General features: G+C 38.7%; 1 protein-coding gene across 1 annotated transcript in view; it reads left to right on the top strand.

Annotated features, from left to right (window-relative positions):
- EPM2A (EPM2A glucan phosphatase, laforin) overlaps positions 1-21,337 on the top strand; it is a 78,859-nt gene that overhangs the window by 19,457 nt on the left and 38,065 nt on the right. The window contains exon 2 of the mRNA XM_045844098.1: positions 9,073-9,247. Within this exon, the coding sequence (XP_045700054.1) occupies positions 9,073-9,247 (175 nt within the window). The remainder of the gene's footprint in view (positions 1-9,072; positions 9,248-21,337) is intronic.

The following is a 21,337-nucleotide window of genomic DNA, read 5'->3' as shown; positions in this document are numbered from 1 at the left end:
CTGTGGCCTCCCTGTGTCTTCACAGGGCCTTTCCCCTGTCCCTGCATGGGGAGGGAGATCTCTGGTGTGTCCTCACATTCCTTTGAGGACACCAGTCCTTATGGGCCCCACCCTTATGGTCTCCTTTAATCGTAGTGACCTCATTACCTGAAGGCCCTATCTCTAAGTCCAGTTACTTTGGGAGTTAGAGCTTCAACGTGTACATTTGGGGGAAAACAACTTAGTTTATAAACACTGAGATTACTAGTGTCTATAAACTAAATTGTTTTACTAAGTTAGTGTTTATGAACTAAATTGTTTACTAAATTATTTGTAAGTCTTTAAGAAAAGAACTACCAAATTTCGCTTTTCCCACACATTTTTCCCATTATATTTCTTCCACATAGCTTGGTCTCAGCCTCCATTTCACCCATGTCTTTCTCGAATCACAAAAGCTTTCCCTTCTAACATTTTCTGCTCTGTTCGGCTTGGCAGGTGTTAATGAAGTCTCCTTAAAATTGTAAGCCTTAACTGGTCAAGGCTGCTCTGGGTGTTTTACCTAAAAGACCCCCTCTGGAGGCCGGGCAGAGAGGGCCTCCGAGGCTAAACTCCAGGAGTAACTCCTGCTGTTCTCCCTTTCCGTACACCTCGTGCTCACCTGGGAGAGGGCCTGCCCACTGCACCTGGCTGCCAAACATCCGTCTGAAGGACGTTTGCTTTTGCTGCTTATTTCATAGAATTCGCAGCATGCGTGAATGGTTTTCAGTCTGATTGATGACGAGAGTAAATGAGGTCTTCATCCATTCTCCATCACTGTCCCCAAACGTGGCTGTTTTGTGGGTTTGTGTGTTGCAGTTTCTCAAAGTGTCCGACCTGAGTGGGGTCCACCCCTCCCAAAGAGGCAGTTGGTTGAACAAAAATAATTTTTGTTTTGTCTTGTTTTGGCCATTATGACAGAATATCAAAATGCCAAAGAGTTTGTAATAATTATAGCATATTTGCCCAACTTTATGCACCAATAACTTCTGAGGTAATAACAGATGGGGCTGAGAGAGTTCCAATTTGGATGAATTATTAGCTAAAATTAGAGATTAAGGTGTTAGGTTCAGACTTTATGTTCATGTGCTAGAAATAAAAACTGTACAGTAATTAAACTCCAAAGAGGATTGATTAAAATAACATTTGAACGATAATTAGAATTTTAATTTTAAGTAAACTAGACTATTCAATAGATATTACTTGTCCAATATAATTTCAAAACTTCTGATTTTATAAAAAATCATTTTGACCTTAACTTTGAAACTTATAGAACTACTTAAAATAATGCATTAGTTCTGATTGTTTTACATTCTGAGGTTTCTTACTTTTCTGGCTTTAATTGGAGTTCCAGAAAGCAAGCCTTTTACCACATTTACCTACTTTATTTTAACTTACCTAAATTGCTTTTTTTCTTTTTCATTTAGTTTGAGATCTTTGTGATTCATGATATAATGAGTGACTGTGTGGACACCTGGACATTTTAAGTATTATATAATGAGACTCTGGGGCTTCTTTACACCTAGTGCTTTCACTGGATTCCTCTGACCTCGCACCCGCAGGAAAGTGGGGGTGCCACCTCGTCACCCAGGCTCCCCTCCCAGTCTCCGCTGCCCACTGGCGGGGTTGGACTCCTGACTGCCGCTGGGGTGGGACTTCCAGCTCTCTGCTAGGCCCCCGCTGATGCCTCCCAGACTGAGAGAAACCCAGGGGCTGCAATACTTCTTCTCCCCACGTGGCTTCCATGGATGGCGAGGGGTGGCAGGGAAATGAAAGTCCTGACTTTCTAGTGGGCCTCCCGTGACCCCCCCATCCATGGGAAGGGAGAGCATCTTGTTGTTTCTTTGTGGAGGTAGAATTCCATCTCCCCACATGGCCTCCATGGCCCTGCCAGGGGGTTGCTGAAAATCTCATCTTCTTTGACAACCCCTAGGGAGCAGGTGTTCATTACAGCCTGGTGAGGGCGCAAGTCTAGGTTCCCCACATGGCCTTTCCTTGTGTGTGGGGTCACAGTTTTTTTTAAGTGGCATTTGGCTAGGGTAGAGCAGTTACTGTCTAAAAGCTTTCTGCCTTGCTACACTCTTTCCTTTTGCTTCGGCTGACTGCTGGGTTTTCTTTTGTCTGTCCTTGTTGGTGTTACTTGGTGGCTGGCTTCTTCAGATCCAAGTCTGGGATACATAAGGCAAAGCACATAAACAAACAAACAAACAAACAAACAAACAAACAAACAAACAAACATCTCAGGGAACTCTGCTGTGCAGTTCCTTGTTTCCAAAATCCCTGGGTAGTCTACCTTCTCCTTGCCTCTCGGAGTCTCCTTTGTTGGTGTTTATATACAGTGTGGGGCAAAATTAGGTTTATAGTTGTTCGTATGGAAAATAATACAATAATAAATCATATAAGAATAAACTCTGTTTTGTGTACTTAAAGCTGTAAACCTGCTTTTTCCCCACCCTGTGTGATGCCCAGTGATTTTAGTTGTAGTTAGCAGGAAGAGTAGGGAAAAGTACATTTACTCCATAGTCACTGTCACCAGCCTATGTCCATGATACAGTCCTTCCTATAAGTCAGCTGGGCACCTGCTCAGCTGGCTGCCTGCTGAGCAGCCCGGTACCAAGAAATAGAGAAGAGTCACACACAATAACTGCTATTCACTCAGCTTTTATTGAATGCAGGTTCACTCAAAGTAGAACATCAACATACATTAATGTTCTACCTGCACTCTAACAGTCTAAGAGAAACATAATACAAACAGAGTCATCAGTGGGGAATAACTAACCCGAGTCCCAGAGTCTGCAGGGCCAGGAGAGAGCATGGTGGGCAAGGGAGCTGTCAGTGTCCTGCAAGGAAGGCCCTCTGGAGCCGGGTGGGCAGCAGGGCAGACAAAGTCCTCAGTCCAGCAAGGCAGAGCCTCCAGCAGCCAATGCCAAGGGGGATCAGTGTGGTGTGGAGCAGCACTCGGGTGTGGAGCTCGGCTGTCTCTGCAGTGGTCTGGAACCTGCCTCAGTTATACCTTGAAAGTGGTGGACCTCACCCTTCTGGGTCTCTTGATAAATGTCTTGCACCCCTGATGCCAGGTGGGGAATTTGTCCGGGAGTCTATCTGTGGGTGGCCCTGCTTTGCAAGCAAGGCTGTTCTGATCACATGTGCAGATATTTTAGGTCTGTCTCCTTGCCAGATGTGTCTGCTCTGACTTAGGCAGTTTGCCTCTGGAACCAAAGGGTCATGGCTGACTGGCAGCCATCTTGGTTGACACGAGTGACTCCACTTTGTTTTATATACTTTATGCCAGGGGTGTCAAACTCATTTTCACCAGGGGCCACATCAGCCTTGCGGTTACCTTAAAAGGGTGAAAATAATTTTAGGACTGTATAAATGTAACTACTCCTTAACTGTCAAGGAGTTGAAATTACATTCAGCCCTTTGAAGGCAACTGTGAGGCTGATATCACCCCCCGGTGAAAATGAGTTTGACACACCTGGTTTATGCTATCTTGACTGGACCAGTCAAGCTCATTGCCATTTTATTGGTCTTGCTCTCCACGCTCATTGATACAAAAGTCCTCAAAAACAAGATTTATTTTATTTTCACTTTTGCTATTTTTAAAAGCTAAATTCAAAAGACAATGACTAACCCTGTAAAAACACTTACTATAGAAACAATTTGCATGACCCAGGTTACTATATATGAAATATCCCTTTAAAAGTTACCTAAAATGTGTGTATAAAAATAAGTGACTAAAGAAATCAATTCTAGGGTTGAAGAGTTCTTAGGAAGTTGATGTTCCATTAATGATTTTTCTTGAACATTATAATTTATATATATTTGAGGCCCTCAATAATTACACTTACTTAAGTTGTATCATTTAAATTGTTATAAGTCTAGTTCCATCCATGCTGTTGCAAAGGGTATAAGCTCCTTCTTTCTCTCTGCTGCGTAGAATTCCATTGTGTAAATGTACCATAGGTTTTCTTGATCCACTCATTTGCTAAAGAGCATTATGCTAAGTGAAATAAGTCAGGCGATAAGGAACGAATACCATATGATCTCGTCTTTAACTGGAACATAATCAACAAAAGAAAAAAGCAAACAAAATATAACAAGAGTCATTGAAAATAAGAATAATCTAACAATAGCCAGAGAGGAGGGGGAGGGGACAGTGGGGAGAAGGGTTTTCAGGAACTACTATAAAGGACACATGGACAAAACCAAGGGGGAGGGTGGAAGCAAGGGAGGGAGGAAGGTTTGGGGGAGGTTGAGGGGCAGGTGTGGGGAGAAAATGCAGACAATTGTAATTGAACAACAATAAAATAATGAAAAAAATAAATTGTTATGTCTGTTGTATTGAACAGTGGGAGACATAGATATTATTCTTCTATTAAACTAAAAAGTAATACCTGCTTTTTGTAACAAATCCAATAAATTCAGAATAGTTTACAGTAAAATTGTGTCCCATCTCAATTCCACTCTCCACATATAACTACTGTTCACCACCAGACATGCATCATCCGGCCTTCAGTCTGTGTTTACACCTTTAATCATGCTCCAGCTTCTCTTTCTGTGCACCCTTTGTAAGCTTACCCTTCTCCATCCAGTCGTTAAAGGTTGGGATGCTATGTGACTTGGTTCTAGAATGCTTTTCTTCTCACTCAACATTGTGTTTCTTTGTGATTCATCTATATCCTTGTTCCAATTGCCATTTCCATTCAGATGAGTCGTAAATTGATTTTCCTAGTCCAGATCTCTAGTCTGAGCGTCAAATCGGTAACTCAGACTGTCTATTGACATCCCCTTTTGGATATCCAAAAAGCACTCCGAGCCCAGCATGCCAAGCCAGAATAATGAGTTCCCCTTCCAACGATTTCCAGATTTCACATCTCAGTGAATGAAACCACTATATATTGAGTTATGCTCGCTAGAAGCATATTGATTCCCTTTCTTCTTCGCCTCCTACATCGAATGAATCACCAAGTTGTATGGCTTTTTCCTCGTGAGTCTTCCCACTCCTTCCTTTTCTACCTCTAGGCTCTCATGATCTCCTCCCATGGATTTTCTGCTTCCAGTCTCATTGCTCTTGAATTAATGTTTTACTCTGTAACCAGAGACATCTTTACAAAGTACAAATTTGGTCATGTCACTGGCCTGCTTAAAGTATTTCAATTGTTTAATTGCTTTTATGGTAAATACCTAAATCCTTAACACGAATTATCACAGCGCTTGTCATATAGTTGGCACTCACATATTTGTGGAAGAATGCATAAATAAACTTAAGTAGGTTACAGTATTTGTTAGTAAAATAGTTTTGCCACGTACCTATATTTCTGTATGTGTCCTCCTTTACTCCTGTTAATATTTCCTTTAGATATATTTCTAGAAGTGGGGTTGCTAGTATAGTTCAGTTTTCATGTACTAAATATCAAGGTTGATAGAGCAGCTGGTATAGTGTCGTGTAGCTATGAAGAGCAAAGGAGGAGTCTGGTCCAGGAAGATAAGTGGTGATTTATAAAGGACGCCATCCTGTACCTTCTGTCTGATGGAGGGGGATTTTATCCTTAAAGAATTGTCCAATGACTTAAGGATTTTTGTTTTGAGGTTTTATGCCAAATAACTTTAGATTATATATTTCGCAAGACAGAGCAAGGGCAAAATGAGTCAAAATTTTACATTCATAACAGATGTGACATGCCTATTTTTATTTTGCTAATTTTCTTATTAATGACAATGACGGAAATTGGGTAATCTAAAGAAAACAATAGTTTGAAATGGGGCGGTGACATGAATTGCTAATAAAAGTAATGTGTGATTTATGTTTCATAGAAGTAAAGTGTAGTTGCTACTGGGTAGATAGTGTTTTCAGGGACATATTCTTCCATTTCTGCCACTTTTGCTCCACTCCCTGGAAAGAGGATGGTTTGTGAGATGTTTGTGAGAAAGGCAAAAACAGCACGAAGGTATCAGATTTTGGAAAGGTGGGGACTAGGGGTATTAGGTTAGGTTACCACCATCTCTGCACTTACTAGTTCTATAACCTTGGACAAACTAGTTAATCTCTGTGATTCTTAGTTTCCCCATCTGAACATGATACTAACTACTGATTTACACAGCCAACTACACTGGATGTGGTCACTTTTTTATTATTTAATAATATATTCATTTTAAAAATGTGTTTATTTTTGACCTGAAACAGAAATACTTTATATCTGATTTTACTTTATTTATTTTTAGTTAATTTTATTTTTTACTTTAGAACAATTGTATCTGATTGTTTATGCTATTAACAGTTGTCACAAAATTTCCTCCTTTGTCCCCCTCCATCCAGCCCTCCCACTCCCTCAGGAAATCCTCACATCCTTGTCCACGGCCATGGGTCCTGCATACATGTTCTTTGCCTGCTCTCTTCTATATGCTGTACTTTATATCCCCACTATCAATTTGTGCTTCTTAATTCCTTCACCTTTTTACTCAACCCCACCCATATGGCTACCATTAAAATGTTCTCTGTATCTGTGATTCTGTTTCTGTTCTGCTTGTTTATTTAATTTATTTTTAGTTTCAGTTGTTGATAGATATGTATTTATTGCCATTTTCTGTTCATATGTTTATCTTTTTCTTCTTTTGCTTAAAGAAGACCCTTTAACATTTTATTTACTACTGGCATGGTGATGATGAACTCTGTTAGCTTTTTCTTGTCTAGGTAACCCTTTATCTGTCCTTAGATTCTAAATGATATTTTACTGGGAAGAGTGTTCTTGGTTGTAGGTCCTTGTTTTTCATCACTATGAATATTTCTTGCCAATCCCTTCTAGCCTATAAAGTTTCTTTTGAGAAATCAGCTATCTTATGGAGGCTCCCTTGTATGTTTTTAAGATTCTCTCTTTGTATTTAACCTTTGACATTTAATTATGATGTGTCTTGGAGTGGGCCTCTTTGGGTCCATTTTGTTTGGTACTGTCTGTGCTTCCTGGACTTGTATGTTTATTTCCTTCACCAAATTAGGGAAGTTTTCTTTCATTATTTTTTCAGATAGGTTTCCAATTTTTTGCTCTTCCTCTTATCCTTCTGGCCCCCCTATGATGTGAATGTTGGTATGCTTGAAGTTGTCCCAGAGGCTCATAACACTATCCTCAATTTTTTTTTAAATTCATTTTTTTTCTTGCTGTTCTGATTGGTCGTTTTTTTTGCTTCCTTATGTTCCAAATTGCTGATTTGATTCTTGGCTTCATCCACTCTACTGTTGATACCTTGTAAATTGTTATTTATTTCAATTAGTGTACTCTTAATTTCTGACTGGATCTTTTTTATGCTGTTGAAGTCCTCACTAAGTTCCTTGAGAATCCTTATAACCAGTATTTTGAACTCTACATTTGATAGATTGCTTTTCTTCATTTTGTTTAGTTCTTTCTCTAGAGTTTTGATCTGCTCTTTCATTTGGGCTGTGTTCCTTTGTCTCCTCATTTTGGCAGCCTCCTTGTGTTTTTTATGTACTAGGTAGAGCTATTACTTCTCCCAGGCTTGATAGAGTGGCTTAATATAACATGTGTCCTGAAGGCCCAGTGCCACAGCCTCCCCTAGTGTGCATACCTTAAGTGACCCAAGCTGGACACTTAAGGTATGCACACTGTATGGACTGTGTGCATGTCCTCTTGTAGTTGAGCCTTGATTGCTTTTGGCATGTCTAAGGTCAGCCACTGCCTGTGTTCTGTTTGGGATCACAAAGCATTAGCTACAAAGCAATCTGCAGACAGCTGCTACTTTGTGCTGGGCTTGGAGGTGCCTGGGGAGGCCAAGCTGTGAACCAAGGCTGGCTGCTGTAGTGCTGGGCCTGGGGTAACTGAGGAAGAGTTATGGGCCTTGCTGAAGCCAGATCCAGCCTGTTTGAGAGAATTTAGGAGAATTGGAAGCATGGGCCAAGGCAAGTCATTCAGATGGAAAAGCCACTGGAAACAGCTTGTGTGAACCTGATAGTTGGGTGGGGCAGGGCCACAAGGAATCACCAGGATGGAGCAAACAGTGTAGCCAGGTCAATGGAGTCTCATATATGGCTCCCACCTGCTGGGTCTGTACAGGGAGGGCTCAGAAAAGGAATAGAAGTCATTGCCAGCATTTCTGTCTGGGAGAAAGCTGCCCCCCGCAGCTCTTGCCCTGATGCCAGACAATTCCATTCCTCCCCATGTATTTCTGATGCTTTTCAATCTGGTGCATGGCATTGGAGCTCAGAGGGAGTGAGTCTGAGTAAGTCTGTGCATTGGCCCTTCAAGAGGAACTGCTTCAGATTCCAGCAGTTTCTGTCTTCCCAGACTCAATCCCTGCTGGTTTTTACAGCCAGAAGTTATAGAGACTTATGTTTCTGGCACTGGAACCCAAAGCTGTAGGGGCTGGTGTGGGGCTGGGACCCCTTGCTTCTGAGATATCCCTCCTGACTTTTATCCACCATGTGTGGGTGTGTAACCAGGCTGTTCTGAGTCTCCAACCCTCCTACCAGTCTCCATGTGGTTTCTTCTTTAATTCTGTAGTTGTAGGACTTCTATTCAACTCAATTTCCAGCGGTTCTGAATGATAGATGTTCTTTAGTTTAGTTGTAATTTTGATGTGGTTGTGTGAGGAGATGAGACGTGCTTACCTACACTGACATCTTGACTGGAAGACCTATTGGTGATTTTAATCATGAATTTATACACCAGAAAATTAAAAGTATGTAAGACAGGAATGGTGATTGCTTTAAGAAATGTTTTCAGCAATTTATCAGGCTGTAAAATAATTTACAAAAGCTCTTAAGGCATTGAGAAGTACCATGAAATTACGAAAGAGTTAATATGCTTTTGGAAATGTCCAGGTGCTCAAAAGAACACAGAGCTCTATGACATTCATAACTACCATTTTACAAATTTCTACTGTTTTCCCCTCACTCTCATCTATTTTTTTAAAATATTGAAGTAGTTAGATTATGCAGTTTTATATTTATTTTCATCTTACTATTAATTGTGTGTCAGCAACTTTGTGGCTGTTTAAGGAAAACTTTTATTTAATTGCTCTGTTTCTCATTTCTTCTTGTTCCAGGCAATGGGCCTCACCATGACCGCTGCTGCACTTATAATGAAAACAACTTGGTGGATGGTGTTTATTGTCTCCCAATAGGACACTGGATCGAGGCCACTGGGCACACCAATGAGATGAAGCACACAACAGACTTCTATTTTAATATTGCAGGTCACCAAGCCATGCATTACTCAAGGTAAAAATAGTGCCATGTTTATAAACATAGAAATAGGACAAGAGGTAGCATTAGGACAATGGGGATATTTACTGCACTTAAAATTGCCGTGTCTCCCTTCAGAGGGGTCCACAGTCCTGCAGTTCTTTGAGGGGACAAATTACCATGAATCACTGTGTGACCTTTTGCAGTTCTAGACGTGAAGGATCCTTTTAATGAGTTTTTTCATTAAGTTCATACCCTGGTATCCACATTTTTTGACCAGACAGCAGTTAAACAATTTTTGTACTGAGTTAATTAAAAATAAAAACTGGGTGAAAATATCACCTAGATCAGTATTTGTATCTTTTATGCTTCTGACCAAACAAAAATGGGTGTCTCCTTATAAAATCTCATTCAGATAAACATGGGTGAAAATCTAGACATAAAACTAGATTGGATGTGATCATTTGCTCTATCATATATTAACATATTCACTTTTATATATTTGTTTATTTAATGATTATAGCAGCAATATATGCCTTATTAAACATTCAAACACAAGGGGATGCTAAATGAAAAGGAAGGCTTACTGCACTTTCCTGTATTCCCACTCATCGGAAATAGCTATATTTACTCATTTACCATTAGTTTCTCTGGAGGTTAAATTCAAGTCTTAAATAATGTGCATGTACTGTATTTGTTAGTGTACCAATTTAAAAATAGCTATTGATTCTCTCTATGACGTGAGAAAAATTTAGCTCTCATATACTTGTTCTTTTGTCCCATTCCCAGTCCCTACCAGACTCATTTAAAAATATTTCTTTTGTTACTTAAGTTCATAAACATTCTGTTTCTCAACCCATAAATTTTTGACAGTGCCTCTTGGTTTTCTACTGTGTAAGATCCGAAATGTATTGCTCTTCTATATTTCTCCACATCTATTTTCACCAATGAACTCCTGTTTTTAGTTACTTCTACATTTCCAGGTTTCTAGAATTTACATTTAATTTAGTAAATATAAATGAGTATTTCACATTTTGATGATTTCAATTTTCAAACCAATATCCAACATATAGAATACTATGTATATGTTACTTAGGGTAGAACATGTAGTGTTTGTACCATAGACAAAGAGATGCATTCTCATGTTCTTGAACATTATATTGCTTTGAATGAGAGAGAGAATTAATACTAACAGAGTGATGACGGATAGGAGAGAAAGAGTATTCGACTTCATCATAGTGTTAGGGAATCAATGATCTTCCTGGATGCATCTTTTTTTACAAATTAATGCTAGATCTTGGTCTTGCAGATGGATAGGATGCAGATCCTGAGTGACTGAGTAGTTAAGAATGACTCATAGTTTTGTGGTCTGAGCAACTGGATTAATCGTGTTGCTGTTTGCTGAGATGGAGAAGACTAGGAGATGAGTAATTTAGAATAGGGTTTGAGATAAAATTTCTATTTCAGATATTACCTTTTGAAATGTATGTTATATTGCAGAAAGGAAATCAATTTGATGTGTGAAGCTTTGGGGAGAGGCTGGAAATGGAGAGATAAAATAGGTGACATTCAAAGTGATGAGAGAAGATAAGATCATTTAGCAACGGAGTGTAATATAGAAAAGAAGTGAGAATAGAGGCTCTTGGGGCCACAACATTTAGAGATGAAGGAGAAGGGGATGCAGAGGAAAGATTGGGAAGGAGCACCCTTTGAGATGTGTGGACATCTAATGAGGATGTGTTTATGAGTTATTTTTTATTTATCTTGAACTACATTTGCTGAATCCTTTTATCTGAAAAGTCATGTTTTAGGGTCTAGGGATTTTCTTCTATTTGATTATTTCTCCCTTTTATTGTCTTTATTCTGTCAATAAAGACACTCCTGAGATGAATGTTGGAGTTTATGGATTTATATAATATTCTGGACTTCTAAAAAAATTTCACCGTCTGGTTTTATTACTTTACATTTTTTTCCAACTCAACTATTTTTTAAAAAATTTTATAATTAAATTCCTAATTTGTATGGACTCTGACTTATTCTGTTATTCTCCTCTTGCATATTAGTTTGTTTCAGCTTATGAATGAATATATTCTTTAATCTGTTTAGAATAGCATTGAAAATGATCTAAAAGTTCTCATCTCTTACTGGATCTACCTCATCAGTAGTTTTCTCTTCATTTGATCTTTTTCTTTTGTGTTGTTAGTTTTTCAAATAGCTGGTTATACCGAGTTGTTCATGTTCATTGTATAAAAGAGTAGGTGGAGTGTTAAACGTGGCTGGCATTGCCATTACTAGCCTCTTACCTGTGAGAATGTTGGTGTAAGGGGGTGCCTGTGGACAATGGGTCATGCCTCCCTGTATAGACAGGAAACAGTCAGCCTGGGCGCCGTGCCACCCCGCCCCGGATGGTAAGAGGAGGGACCTGTGTGGGGCACGCCTGTCACTTTGACAGCCTCTGTTCCTAAAGTAGATGTTTTCAAGGAAGGTATTTCTTCAGCTTCACAGTCAGTATCATAGCTGTATGTGAGGTCTGGATCATAGTTCATGTTCTCAACTAGGCAAAAAAAAAGGTTACATCTCTTTATTTTGTTTAAAGCAACTTAGTTTTATATCAAGTCTCTATCCCACTGATTTATTAGGTAATTCAACCTGCTATTATTCTCCTTGAGGATGTAATTATATATTTAATATACAATAAATATATAAGTATGTGTCTATGTGAATTATATATTATGAATATATTATATACCAAGTGTAAATATACATAATCATAATATATAATATGTAATATAGAATATAGTATTTAATATATACTAAATAGCATATATGTATAATATAAATCTATGTCATAGATGTATATGCAATATATAATACACACACATGCATATATGTGGGACAGAATCTCAGACACATCACGGTTTTGGAGTTAACGGTACTATTTGTTCCTCTATTTATTTGTCTCTACAGCAGAGATAACTGTGGACTCTGTGATAAATAACAATTGTGTACAGTGGACCTGGAGCCCTATCTTTGCTTTGAAGGAGCCCCATTAAAGCTCCAGTGCTCCTCACAGTTCTGAGTCCCCAACTGAAAGTCAATTGGGTGGTGTAATTTATTTTTTAAGATAAAAATCAATTGAATGATGGATTTTTTAAAAAAAATTCAGATTTGTGGGCCTCACTAAGTAGTCCAGGAATCTTTATTTTCCATCCTGTTCGTGTGATTCTAATGGGCATAAATGTTTGAGAACTTCTGTGATTAGTCCATAAATACAGTAATTTAGAATAAAAAAGGGGGAGATTTTCGAGTACTTCCAGTCATTTCCATCTAACTCCCCTTAGAAATCCCAGCCACAATTCATCCTCACTTGAAACTGGGCAAGATAACACTGCGAATTCAGTTCAAAAGAGCTGAGAAGACATTCGTATGTGTTATTATTGAACTGAAAACATATAATTGTTATCTGCTTGCCATTTTCATTTGGTCCTGTATAAAGCTAAAATAATGTGCGAACTTACCTTAGCTGCTGAAACACACACACACACACACACACACACACACACACACACACACACACACACCCCTCACACACCCCCAGAGAATAGGTTATCTGCATTTGAGTGCCCGTGTTGACAGAGACACTCAAACTCACCTAAGAGTTTGCAGTCCCACACTTGCACCCTGTAGTCAGAACATGGGGACGGAATTATGCCTGTGGGGTTTTTTTGTGTGTGGTTTTATTGTGTGGGTTGCATCGTGTAGCCCCTGTGTTCAGTGCTGAGTAACGAGAGGCGGGGAGACAGTGATCCCCGCTCTCAGGAACTCATGTTCTCGGGGAAGACAATTGCGTAAACAGCTGCAATAGACTGAGATCATTGTTACAGTGACGTTGTATGTGAGTGTTTGAGGCACAGGGGGAAAAGGCTTTAGTTCAAGGACATTTTTATGAATAGAACTTGTGCAGAAATGTGCAGGGTTCTTTGCTCCAGAAGGACATTTGGGAGAGGAAAGTCAAGATAAGGAGACTAACAAGGGCAAGTGCATGGAGGCATGAGAGGCAATATTAAAGTGACCAAATAGTTTTGTCCAATGAGGATGATTTTGAGAGTAAGAAAAGGTATTTTTAATAGTTTATTTTTCATTGTAGTTTTTCCATTACCATTTACCTTCCAACCCCTCGCTCCCCTGCATTCTTCACAGTATCCTCTCCTTGAGTATTTTTCTGTTTTTGTTCGATCCCTCCACCCCCTCCTCACCCCAGAGCTGCCTGCCTGCTCTCTATCAGTCCGTCTCTTATTTTGCTTGTTAGTTCAGTTTGTTCATTAGATTCCACAGGTAAGTGAAAGTATATGGGATTTGTCTTTCTCTGACTGGTTTATTTCACTTAGCATAATGTTCTCCAGGTCCAACCATGCTGTTGCAAAGGGTAAAATATTGAGAGTGAAAAGAGGTGTTTTTAATAATTAGCCTGTACAACAGGTATAATATGACTATAGCAGTACTTCTTGGTTTTAGTTTTAGGTATTATCTATTTATTTCACACAAGGAAATATGATGATTTACCTTTTTTCCCCTCTTCCCCCAAAAAATCTCAGTTACATTTTTTCTATTGTTTGATCCTCCCAATTTAGTTACCCCACAATTTTGAGAAGATCAGTGTTTTGCTTGTTTGTTCGTACACCCATGTAAATGCTATTTAACACACCTAAACTGGCCACAGATGGCCACGCCTTTGAAGACTGTACAGCTGTCAGGGGTGCCACTGAGATGTGGAAGCCATTATGGCTCCCGACCCTTTCTGTTTGATTTGTTCCCCAAGTCCCCAACCTGTAGAATCTTTTCTTTCCGGTACGAGGAAATTTCATGACGGTACGTCTAGACGTGGTTCTGTTTTTATCCATCTTTCTGAGGTCTCAGTGAGTAGACCTTTTAACTCTGCAAAATCAGGTATTTGTCTGAAAGTGAATTTCTTTTTTTATTAATATTTTTTAAATTAAAGGAGACGTAGGAAGTAAATTTCTTGAATTATTTCTTTGATGATTTCCTCCCCTTTCTTTTTGGAACCCCTGTTTTTCAGATATTGGAACTCCAGCCTGTGTGTTTTCTACTTTGCATGTCTCTGTCTATTTTGTTTTTCTCTTTTTTTCTGACAGATTTTCTAAATCTACTTTATCACTCAGCTGTGCTATTTAGTTTTTTATTTCTGATATTGTTCTTTATATTCTAGGAGCTTATTTAATTCCACGTGTCCCCCAGTCCAGAGGTTTGTTAAACCTCTAGTCTTTGTCAGGACTGGAGAGGGAGTTTCCCGGGGAGGGGAGGGAGAAATGACTCGGTGGGCCTGGCTGCTGCTTGCACAGACTCCCAGCCAATTCTCCCATCCGTTCACCCACAGCCGGAAGTAGGAGGTGAGACCAGCGTCCGAGCCCGGTGGGGATTCTGTAGTGTAATTCCAGTCTGTTCACAGCTTTTTTTTTACTACTGGCTTTACAATTTAGTTTTTTATTGTCTGCTAAATTATTTAGCAGTCTTTCTTCCTGTTCTTTCTTGTGATTTTATCTGTATGCTTTTTTAAAAAATTTATCCGTTCTTGTTTTAAAGGGGTTACTGCAGCCAAACTAGATGTGCGAAATCAATTCATCTGCAGTAAAAGTGAAATAAAATATCAAAGTGCCTAACACAACACCTAGTCATAGTAGCTCAGTAAATATTAAGTGTGTTCTTCATTTCTCTCATTTAGCTTGTAAGATTCCACCAGACTAGCATAAGATTTAGAAAACTAAAGTGGAAAAAATTGGGATGACTCTAATAGAATAACCCTAAAATTTTTTTAAAAAAATCAATAAAAGAAAGAATGAAAAAAAAGTTCACTTCCATATTCAGGCTGGGGAGGGAAAGTTTGTACTAGGTACCAAACTACATCACCTTCTTCAATAGATTTTTCTTTATGCAAAAGGATGAATGTTTGCCTTAAAGACACAGATAACTGATTTAATGAGACCTTAGTGAAAAGGGACCGTAATTTCTGTATCTTGAAAAGACTTATTGCCAGTTAGACTCATTTCAAGAAACAAATTAGACTTTATAAACATCACATATTATGCTGTTTAAAATTATGACAGTTTAGAAAATGTATTATAAAGGCATGCTTATACTTTGCAGTCCCTTTGGCTTAAAAAGAAAAGGTAAACAGTTTTTAACACTAAAAAAATATTTTAAACACTCAAGCAATAATTTCTCTCATTTTAAAACGCTGTTGTATTCAGCACATTCTCCAAAATGAATGAAATCAATCATTTTGGAGAGTGATTGAGGAACTTGGGTGCCAGCCCAGCGTTCCCATTTACTGCTGGGTAACCTTAGGGCAGCCCTGTAATAGTTCTAGATTACAGTTTCCCGATTTGCCAAGTGAGCCAGTTGAAATACTCAAGGCCATTCCGGAAACAATCAAGGATTAAAGCTAATTAAAAAACCTAAAGCTTATGAAATACTTTGCCAATATGTTATGTATTGGCCTTTGAGCAGCTATACTTCCTATCGGCTTCTCTGGTTTCCGGTCTAGGGACCACGTGCCTGCAAGCTAGTGCTGCCTCTAGATGGCGCTTCCCCTCAGTTTTTTGCAGCCCAGGACTTACATTCAGTTCAACTTTAAAAAAGCTGTGTTTGGAAATACATATTTTATAGCCGGGGTGCAAATACTCTTTAATAAGTGTGTACTTCTCATATAATGATGTTTTTATATTGCTCATATTTATAATGAAATTCTGACAAGAAAGCTCTTTTGGAGCAGAGAATAGCCATAAAATTCTGTGTGCAACAGCACCTCGTGAAGTTTTCTGCTTCTCTAGCTCACAGTCATGGTGCTACTGGCCAAAGGAAGAATCTACTTTCAGTTGGTGATTACACCTGACCGAATGATTTGAGATTTTTCTAAATATTAAAACCAAGATTATAATTGTTCATGTTTGTGTAGGAAAGGAAAACAGTGTGATCCTTCTATTGAGTTCTGATTGGGCAGTGCTTTTTATTGAGTATTAACTGAGTGTGTGAGATTCCTTGAAGAGTTTCTTTCCCTGTATAAATACAGCTGTTCATATTTTATAATGTCAAGTTAATTGATGGGTATCCTCTTTTTCTTTTTTTTTTAAAATTTTCACCTGAGGACATTTTTTTTCATCGCTTCCAGAGAGAGAAAGTAAAGGAGGAAGGGAAGGAGGAAGGGAGGGAGAGAGACAGAGCGAGAGAGAAAATTATTGATGGGAGAAACATCCATTTGTTGTCATCTCATACATACCCTGGCCGGGGATAGAACCTGCAACTAGAGTAGGTGCCCTGACGGGGAATTGAACTGGCAACCCTTTAGTCCATTGGGTGATGCTCCAACCAACTGAGCCACACTGGACAGGGCCTCTTTTTCTTATGATTAAAATATATATCATTATATGAAACATTTAAGTATATTAAATAAAATAAATGGACCTATTTTATATGTAGTTATATGGAGATGATTTATTTTCAATATCATATCAAAAATATTAGTGATAGATGTTAGTATTCTAACAGTAATATGGGCTAATGCAAACATAGCCTTTAATTCTTATTTCTTAAGAGTCATTTAAAACGTATCTGCCAAAGTTCGTGGAGAAAACAATTTTTGCTGATAGTGCTGTTGTGGAATCAGTACAGACATAAAGTAGCTGAGTTCTGTGCTGCCCTGTGTGTTATCAATAGCATTGTTATTTAAATTATGATTAAAGTATCCTGGTCGCTGCTGACTGAGAGAGAAGCTCGACAGAAGGAGAGGGCCTGGTGGTCAGATCTCAGGTTGCGTCTACAAGAACGGAAGTAAGAAAGGAAATACTGTATCGTAAGTTAGGCAAATTAGATTTCTAAGTCATTAAGTGGGTAAAATATGGTAATTTACTATAAAAATGCGGATTATTATAACTACAAAAGAGAGCAGCAAATGAGGAAATACGAGGTGGTGGAAGGTAATTTATAAGATGGCCGCTATTATAGAATGTTCTGATATTAATGAAAATTATTCTATGCAGTTGAGACAAATTAATGCTTAACAAGAGAAAGGGGAGAGGTGCGGGAGCAAAATCTTTGTGTAAGCAAGGGTGAACTGAATCCGGAGAAAACAGGTCATCCTTAGTCGGGGGCGGAGGGCAGAGTGTTGGGCATGGATACAGGTAGGTCTGTTAGTAGTGAGAGCATGTGGAAGTTCAGTTTTTGATTGATGCCTCAATGAAATAGGAAGCAAAGCCATTACATGAAGAGAAAGGACTTTAAGGCCTGAATGAGATATATAGATTGGTAACTAATGGAGCATAAATACACTGACTCATAAATTTTAATTTTTATAAGACTTTCAATTCCAATATTACAATGGCCATGGCAACCAAAGAAGAATTATTCTCTCCTATTAAATAAATAAAGAAGATAGAATTTTTTGACTAGCTGGGATAGCCTATTTCTTCGGTTTTTGAAAAATTTAAAAATTTTTTATTTTTATTTTTTATTGTCGCTCAAGTACAGTTGTCTCCATTTTCCTGCCACCACTTTCCCCTGCTCCACCCACCCCCACCTCCCATCCTCCCCCGCCATTACCTTTGTCCGTGGGCCCTTCATGCATGTTCCTTGGTGATCCTTCCCCTTCTTTCTCCCGTTAACCCCCCCTCCCCTCTGGGTACTGTCAGTTTGTTCTTTATTTCAGTGTCTCTGGATATATTTTGCTTGCTTGTTTGTTTTGTTGATTAGGTTCCACTTACAGGTGAGATCATATGGTATTTCTCTTTCACTACTTGGCTTATTTCACTTAGCATAATGCTCTCCAGTTCCATCCATGCTGTCACGAAAGATAGGAGTTCCTTCTTTCTTTCTGTTGTCTAGTATTCCATTGTATAAATGTACCATAGTTTTTGCCATCAGAGAGATGCAAATTAAAACCACAATGAGATACCACTGCACACCGGTCAGAATGACCATCACAAACAAATCAACAAACAGTAAGTGCTGGTGAAGTTGTGGAGAAAAGGGAATCCTAGTACATTGTTGGTGGGAATGAAGACTGGTGCAGTCATTGTGGAAAACAGAATGGAATTTCCTCAAAAAAGTAAAAATGGAACTGCCTTTTGACCCAGCAATTCCACTGCTGGGATTATACCCTAAGAATCTTGAAACACCAATTCAGAATAAAATATGCACCCCAATATTCATAGCAGCACAATTTACAATAGCCAAGTGCTGGAAGCAACCTAAGTGCCCATCAGTAAATGAATGGAAAAAACTATGATACACTTTTCTTCATTTTTGTGTCTCACTTCAGTCAGCTCGTAAAGAAGTCTAATTAACACAGTAAAACAGAGTCTTGGTAGGTTAGGAATTATAGAGGACGTTTTTCTAGTCGCTATGTTGTTTAGTCACTGTGGTAGAAGGTATACTTTGGGAAGACCAAGGGATCTGTTCAGTATATTAGAGTCAGTGAGTGAATTGGGGAATGCTTCTATCCTGTTTTTAGAGGGTTGGTATATTTATATCTCTTTGAAAATCATTGTGGCTGTTTAAGTTGACTTACAAGAACTGTTGCTTTGATCGTAGCCTCAGCTTTGGCTGAACAAACTGGAATGGTTATGAGACCCGAGGGGGAGGATTGATTAGGAAACAGTAGTCATAATACGTATGTTCCTTGCTGTATATAAGAATCGATTTTGCTGTTGGCTATTTCTATATCATAAAGGCCCTATTTCAACTATTCTGTTTACAGAATAGTTTTGGAAAAGCGAGATCTTTTTATTTTCATTCTTTCATAAGTCACAAAATGCCTTTCTCATCCTTCTTTCTCCCAAGTCCTTTTAATTTTTGTCCTTGAATGTTATATAGACTTTTGGTCCTGATAAATAAGTCAGCAGAGATGAAAATATTAACTGAATTGATTAGCATGTATAAACATTACTCTGGAAAACTACTGGGTATGTCAACACACACACATGGAAACATACACACAGAAACACACACAGGCATACACACCCACGGCCAACATCTACTCATACAGCGGCTCCTCTTGACAATAAAAGATTGTCTTCCACCCACAGGCCCCACCATGTGTTTGACAGAGTGCTGGCCTGGGACTCTGGGATCGAGGCTAATGAAAGCAAGGAGTACATTTTAGATGTATAATGATTATGTTGGGCAAGTTCCACTGTAATATTGCTTTATGGCTCTCAGCTACTTCTGACTGTGAGAGAAAAGGAATCCTGCACAGAATTTCCTCGTGTTAGGGAAGAGCGAAGTGGGAAGCAAAGCTACCAAGATACTGCCCTGAGGTCGGAACAGCTGACAAGGATGAGAGCTGCCGTTCCCAGTTCTCTAGGTTCCTCTGTTTTCTCCCCATAAGCCAGGACTCCACTTTCTTTTACCAGAACGTTCTACCAACGACTTCCGATCAACACACACACCGACACAAATAAATGACAAAAAGAATCCTCCTTATTTTCACCAATCGGATTTTCAAGTTTGTTAGCCCATGGAAGTCTGGAGAAGTTGAATTAGTTATAAGAAAGACCAGAAACCTTTTTCTGTCTCCTAGCACTTTTGTGCCATTTTTTGAAGTGACATTTATTCAGGCTTTTACCTTGTCGTTTATCTTGCCTGGTTGTTCTTCCCACCTCGTAATCTTGAACTATTGTATTGATTGCTTGTCTCACTTCTCCTTTCCCCAGATTACAGATCTTGTCCAAACACCCTTTTCTTCCATAAGACTCCCCTGTTTGGCTGTTTTGCTTTTCTGAGACAATTACTATTAATCTTCTTAATTTAGTTGCTGGCTTTTCGATTGGTATGCACTGGCCTCAGACTTGTTTACTGCATTTATCATCATGAATAGGTGTGTTGGTGTTCGAGGAAGGCATTTTATGAGAGGATCTTTCAGAGTAAACCACATTACATTGTTTTCCCACTGCTACTGCAGCTTAATTGGACCAGATGTGACTCCTCATGCTAAATTTGTAGAAACAATATATAAAGTCCTAAAGCTCAAAGGGACATATTTATACTAAGTTGGAAGTCCCCAGAGAATTTGTTTAAATGGTAACTTCCTCAAGGATTTAATAGTTTATTTCCGACAGGTTTTTTTTTGTCTAGTTTTAGGAGGGAAGAGAAGCGTAAAGCTAAAATTAATGATCAATCAAGACTGAAAATTAAGTTTCTCAAAATGACAAACTGATGAGAAGCACGATCAATTTGTTATCAAAATAATAGGTTTATATAAATGATCAGGAACCATTTTGCTGTTCACAATGAAATAGATCTATATCTATAAAGCTACTTGTGTGATTACAGTTGGTTCTTAGCCATAACCTAGAAACGTTAGAAAGGAAGAAAAGAGGAGGAAAGACAGGAGAAGGTGGGAAGATGAAAGAACATGGACTTATTTTCTGGACTTGGACAGTTTTTGTTCCGCCATTCTATGATAGCGTGTGGATTTTTTTTTTAATCCTCTTTCCTTCTGAAGCATGCTCTGTCCCTTGAAACTTCACTCCGAACAACCTCTTGTTTCGTATGTTACCAGAGGTGTAGCAATAGGGCTTCTTGTGTGTATCGTTGCTTATAGATGATGCGTTTTTATTATTTCAGATCTTTTCAAAGAAAACAAAGACCAGGAATGCAGCGAAAGTGAAAGAACCATTCAGAGAGAGATCAGCAATGTGCCAATCAATTGTCCTCAGCCAGAATAATAGCCGTTTACAGTTGATGTGGCTTCAAGAGCTACCCTTTAATTCCGGATGTGTAAATTAGTCAAGGCAGAGTGAAACAGATGATCAGTGTCCTATCAGAGCAGCAGGAAGTACATGTAGTTAATTGAATATGGAAATAAATTTGAACATTAGCACACCACATTTCAAAATATCCTTTGTATAAGATTGATTAATATTCTTCTCTAGTTAAGTGGGCATTGTCTGTGGGAGCAGGGGGGTGAGTGGGACAGGGGAGAGAAATGGGGGAAAATTGGGACAACTGTAATAAAACAACAAAGATAAAAAGGAAGAAAAAACAAAAAAACAATTTAGAAGTATGAATCATTTTGATTATATACCATCTGCCTGGTACAGTGCTAGGAATTGT

Source organism: Phyllostomus hastatus, unplaced genomic scaffold, assembly GCF_019186645.2.
Source record: "Phyllostomus hastatus isolate PE091 unplaced genomic scaffold, TTU_PhHast_1.1 phas_contig_40, whole genome shotgun sequence".
Classification (NCBI taxonomy): Eukaryota; Metazoa; Chordata; class Mammalia; order Chiroptera; family Phyllostomidae; genus Phyllostomus; species Phyllostomus hastatus.
The sequence above is the reverse complement of the archived record's forward strand: the minus strand, read 5'-3'. Positions and strand labels throughout refer to the sequence as shown.